The following is a 13,543-nucleotide window of genomic DNA, read 5'->3' on the forward strand; positions in this document are numbered from 1 at the left end:
GCTCCATATGTGCTAGGGATAGAGTGGGAGCTCCATAAATGGTAGGTACACAGTGGGAGCTCCACAAATACTAAGGATACAGCGGGAGCTCCATAAATGCTAGGGATACAGTGGGAGCTCCATAAATGCTAGGGATACAGCAGGAGCTCCATATGTGCTAGGGATACAGCAGGAACTCCATAAATGCTAGGGATACAGCAGGAGCTCCATAAATGCTAGGGATACAGCGGGAGCTCCATAAATGCTAGGGATACAGTGGGAGCTCCATAAATGCTAGGGATACAGCAGGAGCTCCATAAATGCTAGGGACACAGTGGGAGCTCCACAAATACTAAGGATACAGCAGGAGCTCCATAAATGCTAGGCACACAGCAGGAGCTCCATAAGTGCTAGAGATACAGCGGGAGCTCCACAAATACTAAGGATACAGCAGGAGCTCCATAAATACTAGGCACACAGTGGGAGCTCCATAAATGGTAGGCACACAGCGGGAGCTCCATAAATGCTAGGGATACAGTGGGAGCTCCATAAATGGTAGGCACACAGCGGGAGCTCCATAAATGCTAGGGATACAGTGGGAGCTCCATAAATGCTAGGGATACAGCGGGAGCTCCATAAATGCTAGGCACACAGTGGGAGCTCCATAAATACTAGGGATACAGTGGGAGCTCCATAAATGCTAGGGATACAGCGGGAGCTCCATAAATGCTAGGGATACAGCAGGAGCTCCATAAATGCTAGGGATACAGCGGGAGCTCCATAAATGCTAGGCACACAGTGGGAGCTCCATAAATACTAGGGATACAGTGGGAGCTCCATAAATGCTAGGGATACAGCGGGAGCTCCATAAATGCTAGGGATACAGCAGGAGCTCCATAAATGCTAGGGATACAGCGGGAGCTCCATAAATGCTAGGCACACAGTGGGAGCTCCATAAATGCTAGGGATACAGTGGGAGCTCCATAAATGCTAGGGATACAGTGGGAGCTCCATAAATGCTAGGGATACAGTGGGAGCTCCATAAATGCTAGGGATACAGTGGGAGCTCCATAAATGCTAGGGATACAGCGGGAGCTCCATAAACGTGTGCTGACTCCTGGGGTTCCCAGGTGTGGAGCCCAGGGCAGGCTGCAAAGCCTCTGGACCTCAGACTGCCCGTCTGTAGCTGAGGATGGCAGGAACTTCAAAGTGCCAGGTCGCAACGAGGATTATGGGAGCAACTACACACGTCACAGGATGTGACCCAGTAACTGGGATACAGGAGCCCCTTGATGTAGGTCTTTCTTCTCCAGGGCTGGGTTGCAAAGGAAGGATATGGTGCAGATATGAACCCCCGCCCCAGACATTCCTCAGGCCCCCACTGCCAACGGCTCATGTCCCCAGCTCTCCACATCTGGCTCAGAACAGCTCCCGAGGAGCCAACTGGCTGAGTGGAATGTCACTTCCTTTGCTGGAAAATAAAATGAAAAACAGGGAGTGTGTTCCGCTCCCGAATGTCCTGCAGGCCAGAGGGAAGGGCTCTGCCTTCTGGCAGAATGTTCCAGGAAGAAATACAATATCGGACTGGCTGGCCAGGACGGGTGGGGAGAGGGGGCAGGGGCACGGCCCCCTCAATCCTTCTGTCCCCAGCAGCCACCCCAACCTTGGTAAAAACACACTTTCAAAATGAGAAGCCAGCATCACCCGGGTTAACAAGCTCCGTCCTGTTTCGACTGGAACAGTTCCCCCACCGCGTTGGCAAGTACAGGGGTTTTTATGAAAAAGAACAATAATAATTTTTAAATAAACAAGGAACCCTAGGCCACCCAGCCAGAGCAGACTTTTCCGAGACAATGTGGGCCCCTTGTGCGCCAGGAAGGGACGTGTCCTGGCCCTCTGTGCCCTGCCCTGCGGCACTCGGGTCAGGGTGGGCCTTTGACACCTGCTGCACGAGAGCCCCTGGGCACAGCACAGACGGGAGGCCCGAAAACCGTGGGGCCAGGTGCCCTGCATTCAGCCCCAGTTCTCTCTCTGCCCAGCTTTGCGAGAGCCTGGACAGTCTCCCCACCCCTGACAGCCTCAGTTTCCCCCTCTGTAACGGGCATGACAACCCCCCTCCTGGAGGCCCTGTGAGGATTAAATAATGTCAGGCACTCATAGCAACGGAGAGTAGACACAGCACCCGGCAACCACGCAACACACGTCAGCTAATTATTATTGTCGGAAAACAGTGGCATAGAGTCGGTACCAAACACGTTTCTTTTCCTGCAATAAGGTGGGTTCCTGGGATTGGAGGCATTAGTCTCGCTCATCTTTTTATTCTCAGCATCTTGAGAAAAGCCTAGCAGGTTAGGTCCCCAGAGATTACTCCTACGCTTGTCAAAGCTGGCAGGGGCCCTGACGCTGCTGGCCCAGCCCGCGGCCTCCTGGTCCTGCTGCTCTCTGAATGCGCACATCGGAGCCACCTCTACTATCCAAGCAAAGCAGAGGACACCTGCCTTCTTGGCTGGGGATGGGGTCAAGAGGTGGTGAGGTGCCGACAGGAGGGTCTCGTATGCCCACTGCTCCTCCGGGCGGGCACCTGCCCACTGCATTTCCAGACCCTGCCCGCCCAGGCCCCGGCTCACCTTGGAGGCCGCCCAGTCCATCCAGCCTTCCGCACAAGGGTTCACATTGATGAGGACCAGGCCCTCCACCATCTCAGGGTTGTTCAGCTGCAATTCAAGACACCGGGTGAGAGACACAGCCTGGAAATCTGAGATACTGTAAACTTTAGAAGTCAAACCAGCCCTGGCTGGGTCGCTCAGTGGTTAGAGCATTGGCCTGCAGACCAAAGGGTCACAGGTTCGATTTCCAGTCGAGGCACGTACTTCAGTTGCAGGTTGGACTCCCGGCCCCAGTCGGGGTCATGCAGAAGGCAACCAATCGATGTGTCTCTCTCACATCGATGTTTCTCCCTCCCTCCCTTCCACTCTGTCTAAAAATCAATGGGGAAATATCCTCCGATGAGGATTAACAACAAAAAGTCAAACCAAAGGCAGAGGAAAGGACCAGGGAAGGACTCTCAAGAACCTGCAGCCCCCTCTCCATGCCAAGCGGAGGCTTCAGCACAGGGCACACTGGGTCGGGTCCCCGAGGGCATGGACAGAGGGAGCAGCCTCTGTCCTCGTGGACCAGCCTCGGACCAGTCACTGCCCCTCGCTGCCCCTCAGCTGTCCTAGCTGCAAAGTGGGTATTTCGTACCATCCACCTCCTCATCGGGCACATCAACGCTCGTTCGTAATCAGGAAGAATTCTATGACTTCTAGGAGAATACATGTATCACACACATAGATGACACCATGTAGACCTCATTTCATCTGCTCAGTGCCCAGGTCGCCCGCCCACCCGGTGTTCATGTCTGCATTTCTAACCTCTAGCACAGCCCGCCAGTACCGGGCAGTGAGGGTGCATTCGGCTGAATGGAAACGGGCGTCGCTGCATTCCTGTAAGGACACAGAGGACGCAGCGGCCCCGACTTGGGCCTGCAGTGAGGTAAGTGACAGCTGTCATGTTCACTCAGGTATCCCTGGTTCTAGTTTAGAGTTAGTCCGGAGCCGAGAGTCCCCTGGCTCCAACGCTACCGCAACCAAGTAGCAGAGTAGACTACTCGGCGACCTGGGCCCTGCCTACAGTGCATGCTGAGTGCCAAAGCCGGCGAGGAGAGGGTGGGCTGGGATGGCATTTCCGTGCAAGAGCGAGAAAAGCTGCCAGCACGTAAGTCACACACACACACACACACACACACACACACACACACACGTCTGGACCACACACCGCAGTGTGAGCTGTGCTTCTTGGAAAATGGAATGCGGGTCACTTCTTTCTCCCTTTTGGGTTTTTTTGATGCTTTTCTAATTTTCTTCCTTCACCTTAAATTAATTTTATTTGAAACTTATTTTTTTTTCTTTATTGATTTTAAAGAGAGAGGAAGGGAGAGGGAGAGATAGATAGAAACATCGATGAGCGAGAACATTGATTGGCCCCCTCCCGCATGCCCCACTGGGGATCGGGCCCACAACCTGGGCGTGTGCCTCGACCGGGAATCGAACCAGCAACTCCTGGTGCACGGGTTGACACTCAGCCAGTGAGCCACACTGGCCGGGCTGAAACAATTATTCTAATGCCCAAGAACTCACAGCAAATCGAGTGAGGATGTAGGCGCCGGCCCCGGTTCCCATGCCGATGACGCTTTTCAGCCTGAAAGCAGAAAAAAACTCACGTCACAGAAGAAGTGAGTGCTAGGAGCTCTGACCACCCTCGCGACCACCCCACTCCTTGTCCCTAAGGAACCTCGTCTCGCCCAGTGTCTGTCCTGGTCGCGAGACAGAGTGGGGACACGCTGTGCCCTCGGGCCTGAGGCGCACCGTGCTGCACGGATTCCCGGGGCGCCGTGACCTTGGGGAGACTCGGGCTCTCCGCACGGCTCCCTGCCCGCAGCCCGGGCTCTCACACCGTCTGACGTGGACGGGAGGGCCTATCGCCGCTCTTCCCGCTCAGGAGCTGTACCCTGCATTCTGAAACCGGGCATGAACATCAACGAGGCGAGAAGTCTGAGGCACGCTTCCACAAACGTCTCAAGCAAGAAGGAAATGAGCACTGGAGGAAGAAGGGGCTGGAGAGGGCGGAGCTGAGGGCGCAGGCGATCCCGTTCCGGAACGTTCCATCGGAAAGAAACAGCCATGAAAGGAGAGAAGGTGGGAAAGGATGCAGGTGGCTGTCATCAGGTGAGGCCACCAACCGGGAGAAAAGCCCCACGCAGAGAGGCAGACGGAGCAGAGTGTGGAAAACAGTGAGTCCACGTCAGCTGAGTGGTTTCTTCCCTGAGCTTTTTCTTAAAAATTAATTTAGTTTTGTTATCCTCACCCGGGGACATTTTTGCATTTATCTTCAGATAGAGCGGGAGGGAGAGAGGGAGGAAAAGAGAGAGAGAAACATGATGTGAGAGACACATCGACGGGCTGCCACCCACATGACCCCAACCAGGGCCGGGGACAAACGGCAACCGAGGTACATGCCCTTGGCGGGAACCGAACCTGGGACTCTTGTCCGCGGGCCGATGCTCTAACCACTGAGCAAACCAGCCAGGTCCTTCCCTGAGCTTTAAACTCCAACCTCGCCCGGCCGGGGTGGCTCAGTGGACTGAGCGTCGTTCTGTGGACTGAGAGGTCCCAGTTCGATTCCCGGTCAGGGCACATGCCCAGGCTGTGGGCTCCATCCCCAGTAGGGGGCGCGCAGGAGGCAGCTAGTCCCTGTTTCTGTTTCACATCGATGTTTCTCTCTCTCCCTTGCTCTCTCTCTAAAAAAATCAATAAAAACATATTTAAAAATAATAATACTAAATAAATAAATACATAAACTCCACCCTCCATTGGAGTGGTCTAGCCAGATGGCAGCTCCAGGAAAGGAAGGAGCTAGAGCCCACCCCCTGAAGGCTGGTGGGGAGCGGGTCCCTCACACTCACCCAAACTGGTGAAGGACTCCGGGCAGCATCTCGGCCAGCTGGTCCATGGAGGGGTACATGTACCTTGGGAGAAGCACACAGAGGAGTCAGCGCGAGCCTACACCCCGGTGGAAATGAACAAAGGCCCGAGGAGAGGAACCCTGCGGGAACCTGCCCGGACTCCCCACAGCGTCTGCCCTGGCCCCTCATTGGAGGTGCTCCCCCTGGGCACGCTCAGCTGCTATGTTAAGCAAGGATGTCTCCATCCCTAATTCCCCGCCTTTCTCGTAGTTAAACAATCGTCTACCAATTGCTTCCTGTGTTCCAGGTCCCACCCCAAGTACTCGATGAGCATCATAAGCCCATTCAATCCTCGCGACAGCTCGATGAGGTTGCTATGATCTCCCGCCACGTAAAGATTATCAACGTCATTGAGGCTGAGGGGTTATATCAGAGACTTGGCTTCACAGAAGAGTATATTTGCCACAATTAAAAACATTAGAAGCCAGTCGAATGGTTTCCCCACCGCCCTCTTCCACCCGGCAAGCCTCCCCGCCTACCCCAGGGGGAAGGACGCGGCACCGTCCTGCTGGCCAGGGGCATCCACGTGGCAGACCGCGAAGTGCTGGGTGATCTCCTGCATGTCCTCACAGTTGAAGAGGGGGTTGTAGCAGGTTTTGTCTGGAGACCAGGCAGGGGAGAGGGAAGGGGAAGAAGTGGGGACACAATGAACTGGCTTGCTCTGCGCAACGCATGTTCATTTTGTTTACTTCACTCCTGTTCAGCAGAATAAAATGGACTCACAAGAAAGAACGCTTGTCTTTAATCCCGGTCCCACTCTCCTCTGGTGGTAACAGGCGAGAATGAGCCTTGGGAAGGGAGTGGGTGTGGAGGTGGAGATGGCCCATAAACTCTATTGTACTGGCTGCTGGATGATCTCAAACTTTGCCTGAAGCACGGAGGGCCAGCTGGTCACCAGACCAGCTTCTTTCATCCTGGGCACACAGCTGGACTACATTTCCCAGGCTCCCTTGTCATTAGAGACAGTCATGTGATCAGGTTCTGGCCAATAGCATGCGATGCGTGCCACTTCCTCATAACACCCTTGTCATTAGAGACAGTCATGTGATCAGGTTCTGGCCAATAGCATGTGATGGGTGCCACTTCCTCATAACACCTGCCGCTCCATCCTCTAGGCTTCTGTCTCCTCTGCCACCTACCTGCCAGATGCAGAGGAGCCCGCAGAAGCCGCTGAGGCTCCAGGGGGTGGCCGAGCCACCGCCGGAAGGGGCCTGGGTCCCTGCGTCACCATATGGGTGTTGAGAAATAACATACAGTGTGGGAAGCCACAGAGGTCCCGGGTCTTTCGTTACAGCAGTTAGCTTACTGTAACTGACAGTGAGCCCCTGTAAAACTGGGGAGCATTGCCACCCCATCAGCTCCATCTGCTCCCCAGGGCCCCGCGAACTAAGGTGATCGCTACCAGAGACCCTAGCCTGGCATCTGCTACCTCAGGGACACGGGGCACACAGGGGAAGAAGTGAGGTGAGAGACCAGAGAGTGAAGAAAATGGCTTTCGGGGACTGACATCATGTCCGGCCTCAAGGGCATTGATAAAAAAAAAGGTGTAAATCAGGCAGTCTGTCAATCAAAAGTCAAGCAGGCATCCGGCTTGCAATGTTCAAGTTCACAGAGCTTCCTGGACCCCCAAGAAGGCCTATTGGTGCCTCCTGAATCATCACGGGAAGATCCACCTCCACTCTGCGTCATTTTAACACAAAGCAGCTTAGTCCCATCTGTGAACAATGGAACCCACATCGGTCACACTCCATGGTCATCTTAGGAATTCGGTCTACACACTCGCAGCAGCATTCAGAACAGCCAAGAAGTGAAGCCATCCCAGTGCCCGCTAGCTAAGGAATGGGTGAACAGAATGTGGTACGTCCATACGACGGACGATGGCTCGGCAAAAGAGAACGAACCTTGAAAACATCGTAATAGAAGCCAGTCACGAAAGACCACATAGCGTGTGATCCCATTTCTATAAAATGTCCCAAGTGGACAGATCCTTAGAGACACAAAGGAGACTAGTGGTCGCCAGGGTTAGGGGGTAGAGGAAATTGGGGGTGACAGACAAGAGAACAGGATTTATTTTTTCAGAGTAATAATGTGCTAACGTTGATTGTGATGGAAACACTGACAACCATTGTATTCGCTCATTAAAAGAAGTCACTGTCACACAGACAGATGGTGGGGGGCTCCCTGAGTTCCCGGCAGCTCTGGGCACACAGACAACTCCGTGCCCCATGCTGTGAATCCCAGACTCTTCAAGTCTGGGGCAAGAATTCTTCCCAGAACACTCAAGGAAGTCCCAGCCAGAGAGAAGCAGCCGGGCTCCCTGCCACCAGCCCCGCCTCGCTGTCCCCTCCCCTCCACCGCGGCGGGAACGAGCTCACTAGAAAACGAGTCCCCGGAACTTACGGTTCATGCCGATGTCATGGTAGGTGAGGATGGCGGGCCGGCTGCCCTTGGGGGTCCCGCACAGGGTGACGTGAATGGAGCCATGCAAAGTCTCAATGTCCTGCTCCTGAGGAGAGACAGCAGACAGAGGGGACTGTCATATGGAACGTCAGCGTCAGTGTGGCTGAAACACTGACTGCAGACACCCGGGGCGTCTCAGCTGTGTCCTGAGGACGCTCCGGGACCTTCGCACTGGGCTCTGGAGGCAAACCTCTGCCCGGAGAACCCTGTGGACAGCCAGGGAGGGCAGGGGAGCCGATGCCGATGGAGAGAGGATTTAACCCGCGAGGGGCTGCGGGGCTGGGTGAGGACCAGGTCGGCTCCCATCCTTTGAAACCCATGGTTGTCCACCTGAGGAACTTGGATCAGGCGGGGGGGGAGGGGTGCAGAAGAACGGAGCCCCGTTCTCAGGCTCCACTTGCAGAGCAGGAAAGGGCAGCACCTCCGTTGTAACCCACCCCCTTCCGCATCCCAGGCAGTGACCCGGGGCCTCCTAGACCGACTATGAAGACCCCGAAGCAAGTCCGGATCTGGTAGCCAGGGGCGCACCTCCCGGGCTGCCACTGTGCTGTGTGCAATGGGACAGAACGGAGCCTCATGGTGCAGGAGGGGCCGTGAGCATGTTTACCAAGGGATGGTGCGGAGGGGTATAAGCAGGCACAGTATGTGGGGAACCCCAGCTCCCTGTTAATGCCTGAGCCCACCCCCAACACAGGGGTCCTCCTGAGCCACCTGCCTTATCACCCTGACAAAATGAGTCCCCAGAACACAGCGCCCATCCATCTCTCCGATGCTCCTCTCAGTGCCCAACACTTCGCTCCTGGTTAGTGATGGAAAATCCCCGGCCCTGGAGGAATGGCCCCGCCCCAGTGGGGCCCAGATCATCTGCTGGGCCCAGCCTGGCCCTGAGCTGCTGCAGGAACAATGGTCCCTTGTGGGGGCCACATTCTCTATTGTCTCCCCAGCTGACCCACAGGGTACCCTCTAAAAATAGGCCAGGCCAGGCAGTGTCCTCACCAGCCTGGGACATCAGGATTCAGATCCAAGCTCCACCTTCCCCAGTCCCTCCGAACCCCTGGGTCACCCCAAGGTTCCTGAGCGGAGGAGGTAGGTCTGGGTCTGGTGGAAGGGAGCTTCTCGGTACATGGTGCTCTGGGCACCACCCTAGTGGCACCAAGGATGTCCTGGCCGACCCCACTCCAGGGTGGGGAGGAGTAACAGATGTTGACTCATCCCTTTGGGGGCCTTAAAATTATACAGCTGTGGAGCCAAAGCTAAATCGGTCCAAGGCAAGGCTGCCTCTGCCTGTTTACGGTTACAGCCTCAGGCCCTGGCTCACAGCAGGTGCTCAGGACCTTGGGTAATCACTGTCCGCAGGAGACCGAGGTCAAGAGAGGGTAAGGAACGCCCCCAAGGTCACACAGCTGGAACGGTGCAGTAGGATCTGCACCCGAGGCTGTCCAAGTCCAAAGCCTGTGCTCTCTGACCTCTGTTTACCCTCTGTGCCAGGTGTAACATGAAGAAGAAACCTTTCCTATGTAACGTGCACTGTGACTCTCGAAAGAGGGGTGCAGTAAGGTCCCCCATCAGTGTGACTGTAGACAGCCTTTGATCTGCCCGGGGTCTCCATGAACCAGCCATCCTCGGGGCACGTCCCGGGGTACACGGGCACACAGAATAGAGACTAACACCCATGCCTCCCCAAATGTGTGTCTGGCCCACACCGCGGGCATGTATCACAGGTGTGTCAGACACATGACACCTGGTCCCTTGTTCTCTGTCTGGTAGCGTCTTTACGAGATCAAGTGTCTGTTTTATAGCCGCGTCCCCACCAGGACTGCCAGTTCCCAGAGGGAGAGGCTGGCCAGAGGACAGAAGCCTGCACAGTCTACACCGCCTACAGTCTGGGGAGGGCAGCACCCCTGCTGTCTACACCGCCTGCAGGCTGGGGAATAGCACCACCCCTGCTGTCTACACCGCCTGCAGGCCGGGGAATAGCACCACCCCTGCTGTCTACACCGCCTGCAGGCTGGGGAGGGCACCACCCCTGCTGTCTACACCGCCTGCAGCCTGGGGGGCGGCACCACCCCTGCTGTCTACACCGCCTGCAGCCTGGGGGGCGGCACCACCCCTGCTGTCTACACCGCCTGCAGGCTGGGGAGGGCACCACCCTGCTGTCTACACCGCCTGCAGGCTGGGGAATAGCACCACCCCTGCTGTCTACACCGCCTGCAGGCTGGGGAATAGCACCACCCCTGCTGTCTACACCGCCTGCAGGCTGGGGAATAGCACCACCCCTGCTGTCTACACCGCCTGCAGGCCGGGGAATAGCACCACCCCTGCTGTCTACACCGCCTGCAGGCTGGGGAGGGCACCACCCCTGCTGTCTACACCGCCTGCAGGCTGGGGGGCGGCACCAGGGCACCACCCCTGCTGTCTACACCGCCTGCAGCCTGGGGGGCGGCACCACCCCTGCTGTCTACACCGCCTGCAGCCTGGGGGGCGGCACCACCCCTGCTGTCTACACCGCCTGCAGCCTGGGGGGCGGCACCACCCCTGCTGTCTACAACCGCCTGCAGGCTGGGGAGGGCAACCACCCTGCTGTCTACACCGCCTGCAGGCTGGGGAGGGCACCACCCTGCTGTCTACACCGCCTGCAGGCTGGAAAGGGCACCACCCTGCTGTCTACACCGCCTGCAGCCTGGGGGGCGGCACCACCCCTGCTGTCTACACCGCCTGCAGGCTGGGGAGGGCACCACCCTGCTGTCTACACCGCCTGCAGGCTGGGGAGGGCACCACCCTGCTGTCTACACCGCCTGCAGGCTGGAAAGGGCACCACCCTGCTGTCTACACCGCCTGCAGCCTGGGGGGCGGCACCACCCTGCTGTCTACACCGCCTGCAGGCTGGGGAGGGCACCACCCTGCTGTCTACACCGCCTGCAGGCTGGGGAATAGTACCACCCTGCTGTCTACACCGCCTGCAGGCTGGGGAATAGCACCACCCTGCTGTCTACAACCGCCTGCAGGCTGGGGAATAGTACCACCCTGCTGTCTACACCGCCTGCAGGCTGGGGAGGGCACCACCCTGCTGTCTACACCGCCTGCAGGCTGGGGAATAGTACCACCCTGCTGTCTACACCGCCTGCAGGCTGGGGAATAGCACCACCCTGCTGTCTACACCGCCTGCAGGCTGGGGAATAGTACCACCCTGCTGTCTACACCGCCTGCAGGCTGGCTGGCAGTGGGAACAGCACCTGCCGCCTCTTTGGGCTGCCCATCCTGGCTTGGCAGCTTTATGAACTACGGCAGGTGAAGTTGATCATTATTCCCTTGTTTACGACAGGACGCCCAGCCACGTGCCTGATAAATCTCCCCTTCCCCATCTCTCCTGTAGCCCAGGGCAGTCAGAGACCCAGTTCCGGCCAATGAGACGTGAGCAGAACTTGCTGGCACTTTGAGAAGACCTATTTTAAAGGGTCAAACTTGGCCTTTGGATTTTTTCCTCTCAGTCTTCCACCTGCTTACTACCTGGAATGTGGATGAGACGTTCGGGGATTCAGCAGCCATCTCATGAACATGAGGACAAAAACGACATGCTTGGGATGACAGAGCAGGAAGCAGAAAGGAGTCTGGGACTGGGTGACAGTCACACCTGCTGTCCTAGGCCTTCTAGGTCAGCAAAAATAGCAAACCTTCCTTGTTGAGTGATGCGAATCTTAATGATATATCCACCATGTGCCCTTGGCCAAGTTGCCAGACTTTTCTGAGAATTCCTTCCCTCGGCTGTAAAGTGGGGTCAATAACGAGCCCATCTGGTCACGGAGATGCTCCCAAGACTAAAACCGTGGAAGAGCCCGGACAGTGTTTTGCACATTGTAGGTTTCTCTCCACGCCCATCGTAAGGACGCCCGTCCCAGAGATGGTCACTCCGCAGCCTCAGTGGCTACGCCACCCGGCTGACCGATCCGGGCGCTCTGAGTCCAGCTGCTGCCCCTCCCCCGCAGTCCCCTGCACAGCAGGCCCAGGGAGACACCGAAGGCCCTGGACGCTAAGAGGATGACACACTTACACGGGCCCTGAGTCAGCAGGGGACTGGGCTGTCCCTCCCCTCAGCCTAGCAAGCGCTGGTCGAGGCGTGGCCGGAGGGCAGAGGGCACCCGGTGGAACGAGGCAAAGAAAGCTGATTTGGGCCACAGGCCCAGCATTCATGAAATCAAGCTTCTTGAGAAAAGAGACACACATGAGAACCAGGCTCAAGACCACCATCTCGTTGTGAAATAACACACCCCTCCTCCCTCTCCCTGGTTCGTCTCCTGTGCCCACGCTGGGGAGGGACGGGCCCGGCCGTGCCATTGATCTCATCCTGTCCACGGGGTGAGGAGCACACCGAGAGGGCAGGATGGCCGGGAGGGGCGTGTGTGGCAGGAACACGGGGGTGGCCGCCCGCTCCTGAGCACATACTAGGACAGCACACGCCGAGACGAAAGCCACGGGCACACACCGGCAGGATGGCCTTGGTCCTCGGGCCTCCAGCCCTGAGCCGGGGCCCTGCAGCCAGCCCCTGGGATGCCGGGAAGACGACAAGACCGCAGGGAGGTCAGGCTGGACCAGGGCCACTCCCTCCGTGTCTGGGTTCTTTCACTGCCGTCACCACACCAAGAGAAGGACAGAGTTCGCGTTGGGAGAGGAGCTGCCGCGGGCAGGGGGCGCCCACCGGTGATGACGGTGTGAGGCCGGACCCTCCCTGACGACCGGAAATCTCCGAGGAAGGACTAGGGGTTGTCTTCCTGGGATTGAGAAGAAGAGAGTGGAGGACCAGTGTCACCCCAAGAAAGTCAATGAAAAGGAAAATAAAGGGGTGGCGGGGTGGGCAGGCACACGGGGGAGGTGCGAGAGGAGGTCTGCGTGCGGGGCCTGAGGCTGTTCATGTCCTGTGCCTGCCACCTCGGGGACAGTGATGCTCCCCCGACTTTACGGATTAAGAAGCTAAGCTCCTGGGAGGTCGGGCCACTGGCCGAGGGCACAGGGCTGGCAACAGCAGAGCTGACCTGAGCCTGCTTCTGCCCCCTGCACCTGCTCACCAGGGGATGGGCGGCCACCATAGGTCAGCCTGGGGGCCTGGACTGGATGAACCTGGGGACCAGGGGAGAAGCCCCAACACGGGGATGCTGAGGGGTGCTCCTCCCCTGCTCCACCGGGAGGGCGTCCCTGGGAAACCCACAGAGGAGGGCAGAAGAGCCTGGTTTTGCACTGACCCAGACGGGCAGCACCACCATGTGTCACGGGTTTGCTCTCAGGCTCAAGGACTTCCCTGGGAAGCGGGGCTGGGGGCGGGCGGGGCTGGGAAAGGGTGAGCTGAGGATTTCCAAGCCTCTGACTTCTGCCCACCTTCAGTCAGGGGGCATGAAGACAAGAAGGAACTGTGTGGAGAGAAAGAAATCAGTAAAGGTCACTGTTTCCATTTTCCCTGGGAGCTGACCTGCTTCCAAGAGAAGAGAAAGAAATCAGCGCTGCCCCGGCCCCCGACAAGGCTCCGCCGGCCCCTGGCACAGTTCTGCCAGA

General features: G+C 57.4%; 1 protein-coding gene across 2 annotated transcripts in view; it reads right to left on the reverse strand.

Moving 5' to 3' along the window:
* NDRG1 (N-myc downstream regulated 1) overlaps window positions 1-13,543 on the reverse strand; it is a 48,493-nt gene that overhangs the window by 14,920 nt on the left and 20,030 nt on the right. For both annotated transcript variants that reach the window (XM_036263914.1, XM_036263913.1), the window contains 5 exons: window positions 7,943-8,048; window positions 6,022-6,142; window positions 5,483-5,545; window positions 4,158-4,218; window positions 2,607-2,693 (listed from right to left, as the gene is read on the reverse strand). In XM_036263914.1, the coding sequence (XP_036119807.1) occupies window positions 2,607-2,693; window positions 4,158-4,218; window positions 5,483-5,545; window positions 6,022-6,142; window positions 7,943-8,048 (438 nt within the window). The remainder of the gene's footprint in view (window positions 1-2,606; window positions 2,694-4,157; window positions 4,219-5,482; window positions 5,546-6,021; window positions 6,143-7,942; window positions 8,049-13,543) is intronic.

This window comes from Molossus molossus, unplaced genomic scaffold (assembly GCF_014108415.1).
Source record: "Molossus molossus isolate mMolMol1 unplaced genomic scaffold, mMolMol1.p scaffold_m16_p_16, whole genome shotgun sequence".
Classification (NCBI taxonomy): Eukaryota; Metazoa; Chordata; class Mammalia; order Chiroptera; family Molossidae; genus Molossus; species Molossus molossus.